General features: G+C 38.3%; 2 protein-coding genes across 4 annotated transcripts; both read right to left on the bottom strand.

Moving 5' to 3' along the window:
• Nucleotides 1-4,366: 4,366 nt before the first annotated feature.
• Nucleotides 4,367-14,331, bottom strand: LOC104210467 (protein FMP32, mitochondrial). 2 transcript variants are annotated; one of them, XM_070168018.1, is made up of 7 exons: nucleotides 13,974-14,331; nucleotides 13,681-13,812; nucleotides 13,525-13,584; nucleotides 5,082-5,158; nucleotides 4,925-4,981; nucleotides 4,705-4,771; nucleotides 4,367-4,613 (listed from the first exon to the last, which is right to left on the bottom strand). In XM_070168018.1, exons 1-7 carry the CDS (start codon nucleotides 14,118-14,120, stop codon nucleotides 4,494-4,496), a joined length of 660 nt encoding a protein of 219 aa, XP_070024119.1. In that variant the 5' UTR covers nucleotides 14,121-14,331; the 3' UTR covers nucleotides 4,367-4,493. The 2 variants fall into 2 exon arrangements, with proteins under 2 accessions (XP_070024119.1, XP_070024120.1); XM_070168019.1 differs by having other exon boundaries at nucleotides 14,009-14,331.
• Nucleotides 14,332-14,937: 606 nt separating this feature from the next.
• LOC104237022 (uncharacterized) lies at nucleotides 14,938-19,496 on the bottom strand. 2 transcript variants are annotated; one of them, XM_009791092.2, is made up of 5 exons: nucleotides 19,058-19,496; nucleotides 18,184-18,353; nucleotides 17,812-17,887; nucleotides 15,355-15,424; nucleotides 14,938-15,261 (listed from the first exon to the last, which is right to left on the bottom strand). In XM_009791092.2, the coding sequence occupies exons 1-5, from the start codon at nucleotides 19,302-19,304 to the stop codon at nucleotides 15,150-15,152; spliced, it is 675 nt and encodes a 224-aa protein (XP_009789394.1). In that variant the 5' UTR covers nucleotides 19,305-19,496; the 3' UTR covers nucleotides 14,938-15,149. The 2 variants fall into 2 exon arrangements, with proteins under 2 accessions (XP_009789394.1, XP_070024118.1); XM_070168017.1 differs by lacking the exons at nucleotides 14,938-15,261; nucleotides 15,355-15,424 and adding an exon at nucleotides 16,490-16,883 and having other exon boundaries at nucleotides 19,058-19,441.
• Nucleotides 19,497-21,699: the final 2,203 nt, after the last annotated feature.

The raw sequence follows: 21,699 nt of genomic DNA, 5'->3' as shown, positions 1-21,699 counted from the left end.
GTATTGGGGCTCCTTATCAAGAAGCTTACACGTCTTAGAATACACATGATCTACTTAAGACCTTTTTTTAACCATCATAAGCATGATGAAAAATCGAGTTCCTCTGACTCAACTCTTCCAGAACCACATTCAATCTCTCACCAACTATCTTTCTAGATGTTGATGTCGTCATATTATGAATGAAATGGAATTTGGGAGTTTGAATTCTTACAACTGAGCTCTACCACACGATCTAGAGTAAGAAGAAAGAGTAATAGTCTTAAATGTCATGTAGCCTCCTACTTATAAGTATGATGCATAATAAACCCATAAACAAGACTTTACTAGACACGGCTTGTAGACTCCCTAAGACAAAATTGCTCTAATACCACTTTTGTCATGACCCAAATCAGAGGACCGCGACGGGCACCCGATGCCTTACTCGATCGAGTACCAACGTAGTGTATCTTCTTATCACACCATCATAGGTAAATGGCCCAGAAGGGCAGTCATGAGATAATCAGAATAAAACATAAGGGAATACTAGACATAGAACGACCCAATAGGATATAGAAACTTATACATGTGACATACATGCCTATAAGGCCGACATGATCATTTGTACACTTAACACATAGGCCGATAAGGCCATAAAGTATCCATATACATGACATATGTCTACAAGCCTCTAAGAGTACAAAAACGTTATAAAGGTCAGGACATGGCCCTGCCATACCAATCAATATATGTTCAAATCATACTAACAAAATAGGCAACTCCGGAACAAGTGGAGTGCACCAACACCTTCCACTGAGTTGATAGCCTAGTAGGAAGACTGCCAACTAGTCTATCGGAACCTGCAGGCATTAAATGCAGCATCCCCAGGCAAAAGGAACATCAGTACAAATAAAGTACCAAGTATGTAAGGCAGGAAAGCATAAATAAGAACAGTAATGTAAAGAGAGATAAAAAAGATACAACCTGTAACATCTAAGTGCCTCTGAAGGCGACAGGCATAAAATGCATGATACATATATATACATATACTTTTAATAACATATGCCTCTGTGGGCATCGTCATCATTATATCATACCCGGTCTCGAAGAGGATTCGGTAAAAACGTACACAACCATCATAAGGCTCGGTAGAATCGTACCCGGCCATGTGAAGTTTGGTAAAACCCAACTGATCAGTTGTTACATAATAGGTGTCGTACCAGGCCGACTATAGCGCGGCTCGGTGGAGTAAAATAGATACATATATATACTGCATGTTGCACTCATAGAATCACGTTCTAAACCTTTCGGAGTGACGTAACGTCATTGCACCCTTGATTAACATTATTGACATTCATACCATCAATATGAACCTCAATAGGATTCAAGGATTATATATACTTGCTTAGAATAACATTATAAGGAAAGAACGACATGGACAGTCTTAGTTGCTAGGAGTAAATCCGTTATGAAATAGTGTATCGTTTATGTTCATTTCACTTTAGGTTATGCCAAAAGAAATAAGTAAGTGCCTTAACATACCTTTGCAATCTTCTCTCCAATCGTCAACCAAGCTCAATATGATCTTCTTACATCTCCAATGAGTAAACCGACTTCGTCGTCATCACATAAGCGTTGTAGCTCTCATATATTGAAACCAACATTCTCCAAGAAAACGGATAGCACCTCCCTATTTGTAATACATCCCATAAGTGACTATAAGTCACCAAATAGCCCAAACAACAACAATATAATTCGTAATAAGCTCTCCGATTACTTCAACAACCATTTTGAGCGGCAAGCTTGATTTACGATTAACAAAATATAGTCTGAATTCAATTCCTCTTCCATGAATATACCTACAACATCTATAACATCATACTTATTCTTACCATATTATTTTCAGCCCAAAATATCATAAGAATATTCTTTAAAAATAGTCTACACGCCTAGCACCTTAACCTTTATCTTATTTAATCAGCTTAATTAGCACATAGATAATCTCAACAACAATAGAGATAACATAATTGAACTATTTATAACAATTTCCAGCCACAACAAACTATATATATATATATATATATATATATATATAGCCTACAAAAAGAGATAACGATTCTTTATGGCGTGTCAATTACTATCTTGTAGATTTCCTCTCAAACAAATCAACCAACATATGATTAACCTTAAGCACAACCAAACGCATGATTTAATCACCATAGGCAGTAGATACAACTTGAAATTCCTAGCTGGAGTAGCTCACAACAACCCTCAATCACACCACAACACTGTAGGAGTTGTATTCTCTTCTTGAATTCACTTTTGTGTTCAAGTTGGTGTGTAAACACTTGTATTCAGCCTTGAAACTCTAATATATATGAAGTAGAAAATGATTATTACCTTAATAAACAAGAACAACACAAAATCTGAGGTTACTTCACTTGAAGAATCCTCCAAAACAGCTATAAGAACAAGGAAGTGAAACTAGCAATCAATTCGGGTTTCTCGACATTAGAATCACTTTGGAAGACTTTAAATGCCTAGGGTTGATATGAAAACCCTAAGAGAGTATTTTACAAAACTTAAACCACTTTAAACAATTCCCACACGAGCTGGAACCACACCAAAATCAGCAACCACAAGAAGAACAAGAAACTCACTAGCGCCAAGGGATTCCCAATCTTGATTTGTGTTGTTTGCCCTTGGTTTGAGTCTTGGATCATGAGAGAACTTTGAGAGAAAGTTTTTAGGTGTCTAGGGATTGAAGAAGGTGAAAAAGAATTAGTAAAAACGGGCTTTAGGCATAATATATATATATATATATATTCACACATACACACACACACACACACACACATATATTATATATATATATATAACCGCCTAAGTGGGTCCCATAGGGAGCTGCTTGCACAGTCTCGCGAAAATGCGAATATCTCTCTACTTAGATGTAATCGACAAATGGTTTAATTCGTTAGAAACTAGACTCGTAGATATTCAATAAGGTAGGTGTATCATCCCGTAATTCCAAGTAAATAGGGAGAAAAGCTCAGGTACATTTGACCTAATTTTCAGCACATTTATGAATGTAACTTGTGATGACATTTGTCAACTTTTGTTCCACAACTCGCATGACTTCAAAACGTAATACACGTTTATCATACGATTAAAATAACTCATAACATAACCTCCTTATCATGTTAAGCACCCTAGTCTCACCCCAAAAATATATGTTATAATATTTCAAACTTGTCGACTTTCGACGAAATTTATTTTCTTCGATTCATTTAGCTTCTAAGCCTTCCAACCCTCTTAGTACTTGTTGTTCATGATCTTAAATATTTGTAACCGCCAAGGTAACATGATTAACTTACTTTATGTACTTTCAGAGATGATCCCATCTCGGAGTTTACATCAATTGACTTACGACGTACTTTTGTGTACAAAAACATGGGGTGTAACAATATTTATTATATACTATTATTAACATTAATAATACACAATCAATATACACAATAGCTCAAGAATTTATGATAAAATATACATTAACCTATACATGGTTTTTACTTAGTATTTTATCTGGTATAATTTATACATGATTTACTGTGTATAATTTATCTATTATAATTTATACATAGCTTATTAAAATTTATACATGATTTATACAACATATATTATTGCAATTATGAGGTTATATTCCAAGCTTCGGTATGTATATTACTATACATGTTATTTTTCAAATTTATTAATTTTATTTTTGTAAATGAGAACAAATGGGTTATGCAAAGTGACCAGTAAGCGTAAGTATTTTTTGGATAGTATAACTTGATTAGCATTTAATTTTTGTATATCAAAATTATAAATGACTACTGCATTAAAAATATTCCCTAGGAAAGAAATGGGAGACAAATGTTTGAAAACATGTGCAATATATATATGGAAAGGAAGGGAATCAATTTATGAGTTTGGATTAACTTAGTCTGAATTAGGTTTCCTTATTGGTGATGGAAATTATGAAGCTGATGTAGGGCGCTAAATTAGGCCGTGAATCAATTTAAAGAGAAGATTACGAGATAAACTAAACCCCTTTTGACTTTTTGTTAGAAAATTAATACTTTCGATTTCTTTAAACGTGATTATCGATCCAAATTGATAGCTTTCTGCTAGGGGATGTATTTATCTTGTTGCCATGTATGTAGGGGTGAAATTCCTAAATGCCCAAGTAGCCTCCAACTTATAGATGTGGTCGACAACACACAGATAAGAAGGGTTGAGTCATGGGAGAGCCCAGAGCCTCTAAGCGCACATGCATGGATCCATAAAACACACCAGTCGTTCAAAAAAAAAAAAAAAAAAGGCAACAGGATTGCACGTTTATCTGAGTCCACTATAATTATAATGTCTGCTAATGCGATTGAGATTTAGGGGTCATACAACTCTGCTTTATCCATTGAGCAGCAAGGATGTTGAACAACAATATTTTTTTTTATCAATAATTAGCATTGTACTCTAGCCACTTACTTCAAAATACGGACTACGGCCAAACCAACAGCAGATATAGAGACAAGGGTACCTATACAATATTTTATTACATCATATTTTGCAGCTTCCAACTGAGCCCTTAATCCATGAATTTCCTGGGATAACATAATTACATAAAAAGACAGAATGGATTAGTTCAATTTACCGGGTATCAAATGTCAGTTTATAGCTGCGTATTACACTTACTCGGTCAAGTTTGTTAGTGAGGTTAGTGGTTTCTTGATTCTGATTTGCTAGTTCATCCCGGATTCTCCTGCAAATGAAGCACAACATTTAACTCTAGCCGTAAACAGCTGACTAACAGTTAATCTACAAACATATTACTAATGATTATGTGACTGGTTACTTAATTTACAAAGATAATGAAGATAATGCACAAAATAAAATAGTGACAGTAGCTCCTTACCCCCTTTCAAGATTGAGATCCAACCTATGGCCAGCAGTGACTTTATCAATTTCATACCTGCAATAACCCAAAACGAAGACCGGAGAAAAAAATTATCAAATCAAGCACACTGTAATATGAAAATGATTACAAGAAAATATAGTTTTTGAAGGCCAACCTCAATTCACTGCGCATCTTTTCAATGTCACTTTTAAGTTTTTCAGTTTCATGTTGCAGTAGAGAAAAGTGGTTCTCCTGGATCACCGAATTAATAAAGCATGAATCATTTTACAAGTTTGGACACCCATGAATCATCATTAAGGAAAAAGAAATTGTTTCAAATGTAATAAGACATATAGAATTAGAGGTTTACAAATTTGCACTACCCTCGTACTGGTGATACACTTTGTACATATCTACATAAAGTCCAATAAATAGACTCACATGATCTCATATCTCTTTTTTTTTTTTAATCAAGCACAGGATGACATATCTACTCACCAATAAAAATGTGACTTGCTCAGCAACCATATCTAGCCTGCTCTTTCATTCCAACTATAGATAACTAGTTAACTCAATTACAATGTCTCGTCATACCCCCTGGTTCAGTCATGTCTTCTCAAACAACAGACAGCTACTTTGACCACATAAACGGTATAGAATCAAAATAGAAGATGTTCCACCAAACCACCAAACCACCTCGCTCATTCCCTCAATGTAATTAGTGTCACAAGACTGGTTACACTCGAGAGAAATGCTACTGCCTGCATGCTGCGGCTACCAGAATGTTTCACACGAAGAATCCATAGACAACACATGCAGAACATTATTCCCCTACCTGAAGCAAACTGTAATGAGTTTCTCCAGTCCCAAACATTTCACCAGTTGTCTCATCAAATAGCCCCCGTGTCAGGAAATTCTATTGCATGTTTCATAGTCATCCTTCCTTGGTGATCGATCATTGTCTTCGCTATTCTTTGCCGTCAACTTTAGCCATTAAAGTAGCTAATGGTTCTCAAATGGCAATCCAACAAAAACAAGCTAATCATCTTTTCCTTTTTGACTTTAAACTCTACCTTTACATTCCTAAGCATCCTATTAATATCCTTTCAACCAGTCGCTTGACTAGCACAGTTAACTACTAAGTAACTCCTTGAGCACTTTTTTGTATGCAAGACCGGAGTTCAGAACAAATCATGAGTCATGAAAGCTTACTACCTCAACCTCTACAGAACTTCCACTACAAGGTACAAGCCAAGCTGCAGTTACTGTCATGGGCTGCTTTCCAGACACGCCCCATGACCCCTTGGCCGCGCCCAATGGCGGCCTAGCAAGCCTCACAATGCCTAGCACCATGGTCGGTCCCGTGGTCTTGGCTGCGCCAAGTGACAAGCGCGCATGCGCCTCTGTCGCTCTACCGATGCCTCTCGCCAGCGCCCAGCGGCTGGCCAATGACAACAGCGTCGCGCGCAGATCCTGATGCCTCGCCAGCAGCCAACTGCAGGCCCATTCCAGCAGCGCCTTGTGCACAGACCCTGATGCCAAGCACCAGCACCCAGCCTCAGGCAAACACAACAAGTGTCGAGTGCGCAGATCCTGATCTGCAAGACAAAGTTGCTGCCATCGGACTTGTTTCTACATTGTAATAAACTAAGTCCTTTTCATTGTAATTATAGGCTAGTTTACATCATTTTCATTCAGTGTGCTTTTACAGCTTTATTAGGGCAAGTCATGTAGCTTTGGTTTATTTTTTTTAAGCATTATTAGGGGGAATCAAGCAATCAAAACATTTCAAGCAATCATTTCTCTGTACTGGTGTCTCTCCCCCTCGACACCGCATCTTTTGTAATCAGCTTTCATTCATCAATAAAATCATCATCATTCAAAACCCAATTCTCTCTCAGCTTCCGCAATTGCTCGTGACATTGGTTTTCCCGCACGACACTAACAATCTAGTCTAGCGTGCGGAGGGGACCTCATTAGCAGACAGCAACCGCACTGACATCGGTTGCTTAGCCTTACGTTGCCCTTCCAAAGAACATCAGGAAGGCGTTGCGTAACAGTTGGTATCAGAGCACAAGGCTCGACATCGGACGAGGGAACACATTTGTCATCATCACCATTTCTGACCATAGTGAATCATGGGGAGCGCCTAACATCCCTAGAAGAGACGGTTGACCGATTACGACCCATCATGGATACGGTGCCTGAACAAAATAACAACCTAGTGCAAAGGTTGGACGACCTGGACCGCAGAATGCGGCAGGCTGAAAATGACATTGCAAACATCAGTCGTGACTCTGAGGATGACCGGCAAACGGCAGCCATTGAAACTGCCAATATTCATGGCAAATTTGAGGACCTCCAACGGGAGCGTGCCGACGATCTAGCCCATCGAGAACAAGAGGCAGACAGACTAACTGCCATGCAGCAAACCATAGACGACTTGACAGGCCAGCTCAACGTTGTCAATGTTGTCCTACAGAGCTTACTTCGAGGAGGCGACAACCACATCAGGGGTGCAGCAAACCTCACCCCCATTCCACAAAAATTTAAGATACCGGAGCCAAAGCCATACAACGGATCCCGGGATGCTAAAAAAGTGGAAAATTTCATCTTCGACATCGAACAATACTTCGATGCTGTGGGTCATTTAGAAGAATCCAAAGAGGTAGCAACTGCTGCCATATATCTTCAGGGCGATGCCAAACTTTGGTGGCGAGTCAAATACGAAGCCATCAAGGCCGGTGAAGATACTCTCCAGACATGGGATGAATTGAAGGCAGTCATACGCCTGCAGTTCTTCCCCAAAAATGTGGAATACAATGCAACGAGAAAGCTACGGGAGCTCCGCCACACCAGGTCAGTGCGGGAGTACGTGCGCGAATTCTCCGCACTCATGCTAAACATACGCGACATGGGGGACAAAGACAAACTCTTCGCATTCATAGAAGGTTTGAAACCTCATGCCCGTATGGAACTACAGAGACAACGGGTAGACACCCTGCCCAAGGCCATTCAAGCTACAAAATGTCTTGGTTATCACTTGGGAACTCAGAACGACAGGCCCCAACCGCATGTCCGAGGGGATTCAACGGGAACCATCCCAACAATGGTGGCCCAAGCAAAAGCGGGGGAGATCGGAGTGCATCCAAAACTAAGACTCCTCCCTCCAGCACCAACAATGCTGCCTCCATCAACAACAATCAGGGGAGAAAGCCTCCCTCAAAATGCCTTCATTGCGGTGGGGCACATTGGAACAATGAATGCCCAAACATAAAGATCAATGCTCATCAAACTGTCGAGGATGAGTCAGATGCATCAGACACATCAGAAGCAGACCAGGTAGGCGCCGTCAATGCAATTGTTGGCTCTATCCCACATGCCTTAGCGGGGACCAGTGCATGTCCTCCTAAGAAAATCTCAGGCCCAATCACCAAGAAAGGGAAGGAAAAGATGGACCAGAGGCTTCTTAAACAAATGAGGACCCTAATGTTCGTCGAATTGAAAGTGAACGGCAAGCCCATTCACGCATTAATAGACACGGGTGCTACCCATAACTACTTGGCTTCAACTCAGGTAGAGCGCCTGGGTCTAGTTGTGCAAAAGAGTAAAGGTCGCGTCAAGGCTATCAACTCGCCACCCCAGACATTGGGTGGAACAGCAACAGATGTCCCAGTGAAACTTGGCCCATACAAAGGAAGCATCGATCTGCGCATCGCAATCATAGATGACTTCGACATAATAGTGGGTTTGGAGTTCATGAGGTAAACCAACACCATACCGGTACCATATGCCAACATGTTTCTGATGATGGGAGAAAACGGGGCTAAGCCCTGCACCATACCATGCATTCCCATAAAGATGGCCGTTGGAAACATCTCGGCCATGCAGTTGGAGAAGGTAGCCAACAGACATGAACCCCTGGTTCCGGCTACCCTTCGCAACAACAATCAGCCATAATGTCATCGGCCTCAAAAGACTGGTGACGCTCCTCAGCGTGTGAAGACTTGTTAGCCATGCCACAAGGACAAGTCGGATCACTCATCACAGACGGGACCCTTGCAGCCATTACATGTCCCACAGAGACCATGGGGAAGTGTTTCCCTCAGATTCATCATGGGATTGCCCCAAGTCGGTAATCTTGCATCCATCTTGGTTGTCATAGATCAGTTTTCAAACTATGCAACTTTCATAGCAGCCCCGCAGAACATCTCAGCAGAAGATACAGCTCGACTCTTCTTCTCGCACATTGTCAAACATTGGGGCCTGCCGAAAGACATTGTTAGTAGGCGCGACTCACGCTTCACTAACAACTTTTGGACCCATCTCTTAAAGTGCTTTGGGTCGACATTGAGTCACAACTCAGACATCCATCCACCATCGGATGGCCAGACAGACCGGTTCAATGACATGCTGGAGGAATATCTCCGCAACTTTGCAACCGGGTCCAGGAAGCATTGGGTGAGGCTCTTGGATGCTGCTCAACTGTGTTTCAATTCTCAAAAGAGTCAACATACAAACAAAAGCCCTTTTGAAATTGTTACTGGACAGTAACCGCTTCTCCCGCAAACGGTGAATGCATCAACCAGGCCGAAATCTCCTCGAGCTACCAACTTCTCGAGCGAATGGGAAGCGCAACATGGGGATAGTGCGGAGCTATCTCGTCAAAGCCCAAAAGCGGGCAAAATGGTTCACCGAACATAATCTTTGCTTTGCCCATCATCAAGCAGGGACAAAGTAATGCTATGCATCCCAAAGCGATACTTGTTTGAAGAGAGGACCCATGACCCTCGCTTGCAACAAAGCCCCTGCCCATTGAAAAACGCATTGGAAAGTCCACATACCAGGTGAAAACTCCATCCTGGTGGAAGATCCATCCGGTCTTTCATGTCAGCCGCATGAAATCATTGCATCGCTACCAAAGCAAGCTCAAAGAACAGAGGGGCGCAGACCTCCCAACCATCAACCACTAGACCAATCATCATCATCATCATCATCATTATCCTGACATGGCTCTAAGGACGGTGCCAACTCAGGTGGGGGAGAATGTCATGGGCTGCTTTTCAGACACGCTCCATGACCCCTTGGTCGTGCCCCATAGCGGCCTAGCAAGCCTCGCAATGCCTAGCGCCATGGTCGGCCCCATGGTCTTGGCTGCGCCAAGTGACAAGCGCGCATGCGCCTCTGTCGCCCCACCGATGCCTCTCGCCAACGCCCAGCGGCTGGCCAATGACAACAGCGTCGCACGCACTGACAATGTCGCGCGCGCAAATCCTGATACCTCGCCAGCGCCCAGCTGCAGGCCCATTCCAGCTAGGGCTGTGCACGGATCGGATTTAGCATATTTCGGATTTGAATTTCGGATTTCGGATTATAGAAAATGCAATCCGAATCCGATCCGAATTATATCGGATCGGATTTTAAAGTTTGGATCGGATCGGATATCGGATCGTATTATTATGCCTCAAAATTAAACTAATATGTATATTTTCTTTGTAAAAGAGGCAATACATTAAGAAAAATTCATGTTTATGCAATTATGAGAGTACTATGGTGCCAATATAGCTAAATCTAGCAATTGTAAAGGTAATAACTTGGAGGTTGATGTAAATTAAAGTGTAGTATTTATACATGTCCTAATAATTTCGGATTACGGATTGGATTGGATTAAAATATACCAATCCGAAATCCGATCCGAAATCCGAAATTTTAATAAACATAATCCGAAATTCGATCCAATCCGAAATCCGAAATTCAAAATTGAATGGATCGGTTCGGATTTCGGATATCCGATCCGAATGAACAGCCCTAATTCCAGCAGCGCCTCGCACACAGACCCTGATGCCAAGCACCAGCGCCCAACCTCAGGCAAACACAACAAGTGTCGTGCGCGCCAACAGCATCGCGCGCGCAGACCCTGACCCGCAAGACAAAGTTGCTGCTATCGGACTTGTTTCTACATTGTAATAAACTAAGTCCTTTTCATTGTAATTATAGGCTAGTTTACATCATTTTCATTCAGTGTGCTTCTACAGCTTTATTAGGGCAAGTCATGTAACTTTGGTTTATTTTTTTTAAGCATTATTAGGGGGATCAAGCAATCAAAACATTTCAAGCAATCATTTCTCTGTACTGGTGTCTCTCCCTCTCGACACCGCATCTTTTGTAATCAGCTTTCATTCATCAATAAAATCATCATCATTCAAAACCCAATTCTCTCTCAGCTTCCGGGATTGCTCGTGATATTGGTTTTCCCGCACGGCACTGACAATCTAGTCTGGCGTGCGGAGGGGCCTCATTGGCGGACAGCAACCGCACTGACATCGGTTGCTTAGCCTTACATTGCCCTTCCAAAGAACATCAGGAAGGTGTTGCGTAACATTACTCATGCACTCTCCATACACGATTGTTATAGTTGGACTAGATCTCCTTTAGCACAGTGTGGTGGATACATCTTGAGTTAATATGCACTTCCCGACAACATAGGATAGCTGAAAGAAAATAAACACTCGATTGAAACAACATGCAGCCTGCTTGTACATTCTAATTTTCCATTACGTTTTTAGCTAATGGTGTTCTTACATATTGCTACCTCATAAATTAAATGCATTCACTACACTATAGATCAGATTTCTTATTCCAGTTATTTTTTACAACACTTTATATTCACGACCAACTAGTGTATTTGGAAGAGAGCATTTTGTCCATAACTTGGACCCTTGGGAAAGAGAAATTAACACACTTTGCTTCTAAGTGTATAACTAGGGAATTTTTTAATTAGTTCTAGGATATTCTTGAGGTGGATGGATATCACGGCTATTTGCCTCATTCTAATTAGAATATCTATCTGCAGATGTCACTTAGTTTTTAACTCGTCCTTTCTTCGCATATGATCAAAGGAGCATGTCATCTCTGAAATTTCACTTGTGCCACATCTAAGGCTCCCTCCTTATCATCAATCTCTACCACCTGTTAAGCCCACACACCTTCCCCAGAAACTCACCTCCTGACGTACAAATGGTGTTATCAACTTACACCTACTCAACATACTCAGACCTTGCACCAAATCCTTACATTGCCTCATACATTACCATCTTCATCACCTCTTCATACATCTGTCAAATCAAGTTTCAAGGTACGGAGAAAAAAGGACCTTTCTAGCAGGTCCCTTTGCACTATGCAGTTCCCATTTTTTCATTTGACTAGTGCAAATATTTGATATAGAAGTTCAAATAGTTATTTTAAACAATAGTCAAATGCTAATGTAAAGCAGATTATTTGGGGAAAGAGAATTCATATTGACGCTCAATCATGAATGATACTAACTAACGCGATTATTAATCTAAAACTCACTATCTACAGTTTCATTGACTATTTTTTTTCCATTTTAAGAGATTAAATTCATGTTACTATACTCAGATAGAGATGTAGACGAGCTTTTGCAACATCAAGTCGGACATTAAACCCAGAAGCCGCACTAGAACAGGTGGTGTACATATAAATAATTGCTCAAGTATACTAAGTATATTCTTCACTAAACGTTTTAAATAATACAATCAGCATACCAACTAAACAACTGAGATCATAAAAAAAAAATTACACACCTGAGATTGGCTCATTATAGAACAGACTGATATCTCAAGTATCAATATACAGATAGATGTATTTTTTCTGACCATATATTAACCAACTTCCTTAAGAGAAAGGTCTAGTAGTATGTGGGCAGAAATGAGTATATTTAAGTGGGCAGACATGAGTATATTTAAGAACCTACAGGATATTGGACACCGCAATTTTGATAAAACTGTCACACAGGATACACATCTCTAATGCACCGGCAGAATGATTTTTTTTTTTTTAAAACCAAGAAATCCCCGAGGGCCAATGCACACTGTTTGAAACTCAGTGGACAATGGGCCCACCCCTATACCCTCCTCCCTTAAATACCAGGCTTTTATATGATAGTAGTACAGTACACAACTAGTTCATAGGAGAAAAATTAAGTTAGTTAGGTGTTGGAGGACTAACAGGGCAAAAATGCTAGTTTTGAGCTAGGAGAAACCCATCCAAATCATTATTGGCATATTTACCCAACCGAAACATATGAAGGAATCAATGTAAGACTATTGGATCAATGGGTCCTTAGCACTTAGCAGTTCATGCAAGGGTTGGTCATTGGTGATATCTAGAAAAAGAAAGACCCTTATAATATCTTCCTGGTGTGAAGAGTTCTCGTAAGATCACTCCAGTTCTGGAAGAGAACATTTTCTTTCAATAAAGGCCTTGACAATTCCCAAAGGCCATATGCATAATGGATGAACAACTCATTCGGCATAATACCACTCCAAGTCCCAACCTTTACCAAAAAACACAATGACGAAGGAGAAAATTTTCCACCAACAGAATCTCTTTATAAAAAAAAAGGGCATGTAAACCACTCCAAGTCCCGACCTTTACCAAAAAACACAATGACGAAGGAGAAAATTTTCCACCAACAGAATCTCTTTATAAAAAAAGGGCATGTAAAATTTGTTAAGACCAATCAATGCAAAACTAAATTAGCCATACTCAGTGCATCAAAATGTGAATCCACAAATTTTACAGTGAAGAACGGATACCTGAGAGCTTTGAACTTCGGACTTAAATTTGGACAACTTGGATTCTTGAATCATCTCAAGCTATATAGATGAAAATAATATCACATTCGTACAAAGTTTAAGCTGATTAAATTAAAATTACATGTATAAAAAATTTAAAAAAATATATATACATACTGTCTGTAACTCTTCTTTAGAAACAAAAGTCTGAGCAACATTTTCCAAGCTGTCATTCAAAACCTCAGTAATAGCAGCAGTAATAGCCTCAGCTTGCTTCGTAGGCACCCCTTGTGCTTCCAGTCTTCTCACCTAACCAAAAAAAATCATTCTTAGGCCAATTTAAAAACTGAAAAAGCAAATACTACTCATCATTCAAATTCAATTTCAATTTCAATTTCTGATAGAAGCAGGATAAAAAAATGAAAAGCGAACAAAAAGAAAGAAAAGAAAAGAAAAGAAATACTAATTACAAGAGCTAGAGTGTCGACGAGGAATAAGCGCTTGCCATTGAAAGAAGGGTTCGAAATGAGTCTGCCGTGGAATTGGTTGCGTCCTGAAAGAGCTCCGAGTTTAGGTCCGAAATACCCGACCCGCTTACATGCCGCATAAGCGGCCATTTGAATTCATGCGAAGCAATCGTCTTCGTGGTTGAGTATACAGTTGAATTTGTGAATCAAAAAGTAGAAGTGAATGGTATTCTTATCAATGAGCAGGAGACGGAACACGTTTTTCTTGGGGATAATGAAATAGTAGTTCAGGATTTCTTTATTTGGTTATTGTTTTTAATGTTTGAACATTTGCTTGCTTCTCCTTTCAACTTCCATTTTCAGGGAAAAACCGCCACCAATGCAACATGCTTTTATCCTCCTTTTACCTCATATAATTTCGATCCTTGTAAAAGGTTTGCCGGTAATAATAAAGAGAATTTTCACAATGTGAAAAAAAAAAAAAAAAAATCCTAAAATGTCTTTTTTGAGTTCGGTTGAAGAGTAAAAAAATATCTATTGAAGATTAATAGTAGTAATGTTAGTTAATCACACAGTTTTATTGAATACTAAAGAGTGATAAAAAATCATTTCTAGCAACTAAACGCTAAAAACTTCACTTATTTTCCATCACACCAAACACAGACAAAAAATAGGATAATATTACATTCACTTTTTGGATTTTATGACCAGTTAAATGTATTCTGAAAATTTTGGAATATCAAATAAAATAGGATCGAGCTAAGAAAAAAAGAGTTAAAGAAGTTATCTTGACCGAAAATAAAAAATGAAAGAAAAAAAGAAGTTATCTTGAGCCACAACGACGGGGCAAGAACCTGGCGTCTTTCATTTAAGGAATGCAGGTTCTTTGACGCGACGTTCCTACTTTATATTTTTAAGTAAAATCTAAGGAATTATTAGTAACAATTACCACCTTATAAAATAGTAGTAACTAGAAATAAAAGATTCTTACTTTGATATTGTTGGAATAAGAGCATTCCTTAAATGAAAAATCAATAATACAAACACCAAAATAAATCTCATAAGACATATTACATGTTTCCCCTTTAACCTATTCCAAGGCAAATGAAGCAAACGTAAACTTTATTTGGTTCAGCTCAATGCTCTTTTATCCATTTCTTCTATTTCAGGATCAGAATCCTACTTTGGCCGCCGGTAGAAGATGTCATCAACACTTTCTTTTATACGGTTTCCCACTTTCCGCAAGTTCTTGGCTACTCCCATTGCAACCAAGTTAGCATTCCTGGTAAACCTGTATTTTCAAGGGAACAAACATCATCAAACAATTCTATACAGTGCCTCACTTGAAGCAGACATCATTTATCAATATTCAAACACTGCTTGCCTGGTAAGGAACTCATCACCAGCTGCGTGAGTTGGTTTATGTGATCGAGGCTGTGGAACTCCATTTCCATCTTTTAAAAATATAAAAAAGTTCAAAGAAAACAGAAGAACCAAATTAGGTTGCCAATGATCAAACCAAAACATAAAGAACGTAATAGTCCAAATAACTGCAAGGGGTAACGAACATTACAGAACAAGATGCTGAATTACATTGCATATCAAACTATGATCAGCTACTAAATCATATGCCACATTTAGAGGTTGTCATCTGCTAAAGATCCTACATGGTATGCTAATAGCATGAAAGGCGTGGAGAGGTAACAACAGTTAACACACAGAGAAGCCAGAAAAGATATGTTTGAACCCGGACTAGGAATTTGTCTGCCACCTTCTCCTAGAAACTCTCGCTTGACTCATAAAAGATACAGATCAGCTAAAAAAAATACATGTCACAGATAAAACCTCAGACATTAGTTTAATGACCAACAAGTAATGGTGTGCGGAGATGTTTGGGCTACTCATAAGAGTATATTATGCAGATATAAGTTTCTATCAGCATGATAAAAAATCAGCATTCAAACTTCTAATTTCTACAGATAAAGGACATCTTAAAATCGCGAGAGATCGTTTGTTGAAGGTTGAAAAGCTGGGGAAAAAAAATAGGAGTAGTGGATAGATCCCGGTCCCAAGTGGCTAAAGTTACTGCTGGATTGATAATCTCTTCACAAGCACAATTGTTCTTGCATCGATAGGTTTTTTCTTTGTCCTGATTGAAAAGAGCTATGACGGACAACTTCAAAAGGTCAAACCAGCCATTCCATTCTGGATGTAAAACGTTGAATTCGATAACCTTAATCTTGCCGGATGTCCATTATATAAATTTTAGGGAAAATTTCAAAGACCTGCCCCCAGGTTTTGCCTCATCACACTAACCTCCCTTGTGGTTTGCGACATTACGCTTAACTCCCTTATTTTGATTTTTGTAACAATAATTTTAATTCATTTTTCATTAACAGGGAAAAAAATATGATCCGACTGATTTGCCTTTCTTCCTAACATTTTGCTCCTTTGAATTTATTTTAATGAACATCTTCTTCAACAACAGAGCTTTCACATAATCTTTGAGATGACTTCCACTACTATGAATGAAAAAGGTAAAGGAAAGGAAGCAATTCCTCTTGCTAGCTCTAATTTCACCACTTCTGTATGGTCACTGCACTTCATATTTGAATCATTAAATGAAAATGACAAATATAAAAACACTCTGATAGAAGGAACAATAGTTAGATGTCTTAATACCAAATCGTAGAAATTCCAATTGCCAAACATCACCAGAAAGTAGAGTTTCAGTTACCAAACATGAGTAGAAAAAAAAGAAAGTAGTAATTAAAATAAGGAAAAAGAAAAACTTTAACTTTTCAAACATTGTGACCTCGTAGAGGAAGATAAACGACGAGATTGTGCACACAGCACCGCCGAGTGTCTTTGTATGAAGATTAATTGCTTTTACATAGAAGATGATGAGAAGACCTATAAAAAAGTTGAAGTGCAGTCACGCAGTCACTCCTAGCGTAACTTTTTCTGTTCTAAAGGAATTAATTGAAGAAGATATTCATTGAAATATATTAATCAAAAGAGCAAATGTTAGGAAGAAAGGCAAATCAGTCAGAGTCTATTTTTTCCTATTTATGAAAAATAGATCAAAAATAATTTTTACAAAAAGATAAATAAGGCAGGTAAACGTAATATCTCAAACCACAAGGGAGATTAGTGTGATGAGGCAAAACCTGAAGGGAGGTCTCTAAAATTAACCCTATTTTATTTATAATGTGGCTTCCAAGCTTAAAACAGTCATTAGACTTTAAACAACAAGGATAAACAGTTCTTCAGCAACAAATAGAAAAGTAATTTTAAGTTTTCAACGAGGATTTGTTGATAAAGAATATTTCTGAATTTTTTACTTCAAGAACAATAAAGGAATAACCCTCAGGGGTTGGCCTGGTGGCAATTGACTTGAGCCTTGGGGTTTGCTCCCTTTCAAGGTCTCAAGTTCGAAACTCACTGGGTGCAAACAATTTCTGAGGGCCATCGGATTGGGTAAAACCTGAATTAACCGTGGTGCACTTGAGGGAAACTCCTTGCCGAGGGCCTGTGCACCCCCGGGATTAGTCGGGGCTCTTAGAGACTCGGACACCCGGTGCAAATAAAAAAAAAACAAATAAAGGAATGCAGTAGGTAAAGCAAAAAATAAACTTTCACCAAGCATGTAATTAATTATGAAAAATATGTTACTGGAAAATGATAATGTTCGGGAAACTGGAACAAGAACACATCCCTATGTACAAAAATGTTCGAACCAAATTTAGACATCCATATGAAGCAGTAACACACTACACCAATAGCATTACATCAGACGCATAATTTTTTGGCAGGGAAAAAATGAAATCATGGCAGTCACCTTCTTTCTTTTGGGCATGAGCATGAGCAGGAGCAGGAGCTGCATCAGCTGAAGTGGGTCTTTTATCCACCAAAACCTACGCCATGCTATCTAAGTTAGTTGAGCAACATTTTTTGGAGTAAACAGAAATAATACAAAAAACATGAAGTTATTAGTGGCTATATCTTACTATAACTCTTTCAAAGGATTAAATTGCATATAAACACAATACTGGTAACTGGTCAGAACAAAGAGAAAACTAAAAACTAATATGTCAAAGCATGACATCTCCTACAGAAATTAATTTGCCTTCTTCTCCATGTATACCCGAGAACACATCAAACATGAAACAAGGCATGAAGCAAACTTGAGCATTTAAAGTAGAATGCTAACCTCAAGGCCAACACAGACTGGCAATTCTGTTTGTGTCTCTTGAGCATCAGTTGATCGAGATTTCTGATCCAAGTATACAGAATAACCGACACAAGCATATCTAAAATCCGTAAGGCTCCGACCCTCTTTAGAAGCTTCCATCTCAGATTCCCCAACAATATACCGAGGTACTTGTTATCAAACATCAGAAACCAGTCTCAGCACACATTCAATACAGGGTCTAATTTTCAATATGCTATAAATGATAACAACAAAGGAACATTCAATGCATAACGAGATACAGTAGCAGAGGTCTATGTGACCAACAATTGAGTACGTCAGAGATTCTAGCTTCCTGTTTTCCTGCAGAAATGATTTTTCCTCAAAAGGATAGTTCACATAACATGGAATCACCAGACCAGAACTAACTCAGCTGCCCAAAATGCTTACTTTTTAGAGTATTACAGCACAAGTAACATGTATCACTAACATTATATAGAGAGACCTCAGACCAATTTGGAACTATGCCTTAATCCTAAAGTAGATGGTGCTGGATATATGAATCCTCATTATTCATTCGGCTTCTAATCTTCGATAAATTGCCTTTTGGGACCAATTAGGGATTCTGTAAAACTAGAAGCTCTACATTTTCTACTGAGCCATTGAACATTAGGTACTAATATTTCACCAGTAAGAAACCTGAGAAATTTCTTTATTTTAAGCTGCAAATTGTAACGAGCCCTGAATTATGAAACTTATAATTCCACGAAAAACAGAAAACAGGAATCAATGCAAGCAATAAAAATTAGCAAAAGAAATGGCCAATAAGCAAGTAACAACACATTTTTAAAAAGGCAGAAAAAAAAAGGAAAACGAAAAGGGTTAGAAGGGGAACCTTGAGGAAGGGAACGGCTAAGGCCGAGACAGAGAGGATTGCGAGAATTGGATTTGAAAGTAGAAGAATAATATAGACATCCTTTGCACGACTTTCCTTTATTCTTCGATGATGATAATCCTTCTACTTCACCTTCGCCGGAGCCTGTCCCTCCGGCTCCGGCATCTTTGATTGGATTTATGCTTTTGCTGTTGCCGTCGATGCAGCAACTGTCGTCTTTTCCGTTCATATCATTATCTTCCCTCATCTGTTTCTCTTCTTCTTGGCTCGGCTCCACACCGAAATACTCGATTCAGAATTTTTTCTCTTTCGTTTATCAACTGTGAAGCGTGTTTAACTTTTTATTGTTCCTCCACGTCGGCTTGCGGTTCGAACCCAGGTGCATAGCCTCACCATTTAAGTGACCTATTTTAAAATTAAAAAATAAAAAGGTAGACCTATTTCGATCAAAATCAAAATTGGCAATTTAATACCCGAAGTCGGATGGTCCAAATACGCAATACGGTACGGACTTGGTCCTTATCCCAAAAAGAGGGACCAATGACCCGATTCCGCTCCAAGCTATTTTTTTAAAAAGAAAATTACCATATAATTGTTTAACGTACAGTTTTCTTTTTTCTTCCATTACCTCAATCATAGAATCATAGAACAAATGAATTGAAAATTATAAAATAGCACGATAAAATGTGAAGAACAGTAAAAAAGTCTCTTTCATTCTTCACCTTATTCCTTGTTTTCATTATAGCGTTTTAAATTATTTTTTGTGGAGCAAAGGTTTAGGATGTGTTGAGATAGGCTGAATCTGTGGCCCAGGCCCAATTATTATTTATTTGTTGGACTACATCAGATTAGGCCCATTTAGTTAGTCCTTTAGTTAGCTTTTATTTCTTTATATTTGTTATACCATGCCATTTTTTCTTCTTTATATATATTGGGCCATGTATATATACAAAGGGAATTTTTACCTCCTATAGTAAAGGTTGATACCTTATTTATTTTAAATAAATATTCTTTTAAAAATTATATTCCATAGCTACTTTTTGATTTTTATAATCAAATATCTATTTATGGTTACCTCCTACCCTTAAGCCATAAATTACTCTTTGTATTATTTTTCTCTCTCATTCTTTCAGATTGTTGCCGCTTTCTTCTCCTCTTTTTCTTCCTTGTTATTTCCTTGTACGCCACCAAAAACCTATAAGATTTCTCCTTCTTCTTGCTTTCTACTTTCAGAAAATCAAAAAAAGCCCCAAATTCAAAAAATGACATCTTTCGCAGAGGCACCACCGGGGAACGAAGCAGCAAAGGCAAAGATCTTCAAGACAAAGTGTGCTCTAAATTTTGAGAGTTTCGAGTTAGAATCGCGACCCTCTTGACGAGACGACATTAGAGTTATTCTTGAACAAAGACGACGGAGTTTGGGGCTGAGCAACTTGAAGAGTCTGTTACCTTTTTTTCATTGTATTTCAATGTATCTCGTTGTATTCTATGTATTTCATTGTATTCATTGTCTCTTTTTTTTCTATTGTATTTCAATGTATCCCGCTGTATTCTATGTATTTCATTGTATTCACTGTTTCGTTATATGCCATGAAGGTATTCATATGTTTTTTTAGTTAATATAATTTATGTATTCAGATGTATTATATAATTTCTCTTAAGATTGCTATGTGTTTGGGGTATTTTTCGGTTGAGAATCTTTTTTATAACTGGAAATACAAATTTTATGTGTTATAATTGAGTTTGTTGAATTATATTAGGAGTCTATTATGTTAATTGATTTACTTTTCGTTTAAAAATAGTGTAATCCCTTGTTTCACGCCGTGAATACAGTCGAATACAATAATCTGTCCAACTATAATCCCATATTTCACGCCATGAATATAGTCGAATACACTCGAATACAACAACTGATTAGTTGGACTTCCCTGATTCACGCCTATTTTTGCTATTGTATTCATGAATACAGTAGCTTAAATACATCTAATACATTTTATAACAACAGAAAATGTATCTATAATCCGTAATATAGCAAATGGTATCTATAGATAGCTAATTGCCACTAAAAGATAGTGCTTTATGAAAATTTCTCTATACAAAGGGACCCGGTTTTGTAATAGTAAGAATTCATTTTTATGTGTCGAGTCAATAAGAAAGATCTCGAACTTTCTCTATCTCTTTCTTTAACCCTAAGTTCTTCTTCATTGAATCTATGAGAATGATGAACATTAACATGGTATTAGAGCACAGATCTGTGCTCATCTAGTGTTACGCTTCCGACTGATTCTACCCTCGTTGGTTTTCGTTGAGTTTTTCAAAGTCCAATAATATTCGTCGATTCGGTGATATTTTCGGTTGATTCTTCTATTTCCGGTGGGTTTTCTTCGCGCGATGGAGTTTTTCGGTGTTAAATCTGAAGGTTTGTTCGATATTCTTCAGGATTTGACCACTTGTTCGAGCTAGGGTTTTCTCCTTCGTTTTTCCTTATCTTTGAAGGTCGTTCTCTTTCCGGTTGCGAAAGAGGTTGATATATCTATTCTATTTTTTTCCTATTCTGGTGATATAGTTGTTGGTTTTCTCATTACTTTAGCTGTTTTTTTAATTTGTTGCCAATATGATAAATGGTAATTCTGATCCCACTC

This window comes from Nicotiana sylvestris, chromosome 2, assembly GCF_000393655.2.
Source record: "Nicotiana sylvestris chromosome 2, ASM39365v2, whole genome shotgun sequence".
NCBI classification, from domain to species: domain Eukaryota; kingdom Viridiplantae; phylum Streptophyta; class Magnoliopsida; order Solanales; family Solanaceae; genus Nicotiana; species Nicotiana sylvestris.
The sequence above is the reverse complement of the archived record's forward strand: the minus strand, read 5'-3'. Positions and strand labels throughout refer to the sequence as shown.

Bases quoted from the DNA above. Each gene is read 5' to 3' on its own strand.
- LOC104237022 (XM_070168017.1), bottom strand. From the start codon at position 19,304: ATGAGGGAAGATAATGATATGAACGGAAAAGACGACAGTTGCTGCATC. The intron at 17,888-18,183 runs GTTAGCATTCTA...AGCATGGCGTAG, and splicing joins CAGTCTGTGTTGGCCTTGAG to GTTTTGGTGGATAAAAGACC. The intron at 16,884-17,811 runs GTGACTGCCATG...ACTTTTTTATAG, and splicing joins TCATGCCCAAAAGAAAGAAG to GTCTTCTCATCATCTTCTAT.
- LOC104210467 (XM_070168018.1), bottom strand. From the start codon at position 14,120: ATGGCCGCTTATGCGGCATGTAAGCGGGTCGGGTATTTCGGACCTAAA. The intron at 4,982-5,081 runs GTTGGCCTTCAA...GGGTTATTGCAG, and splicing joins AAGATGCGCAGTGAATTGAG to GTATGAAATTGATAAAGTCA. The intron at 4,614-4,704 runs GTAAGTGTAATA...ATGTTATCCCAG, and splicing joins TCACTAACAAACTTGACCGA to GAAATTCATGGATTAAGGGC.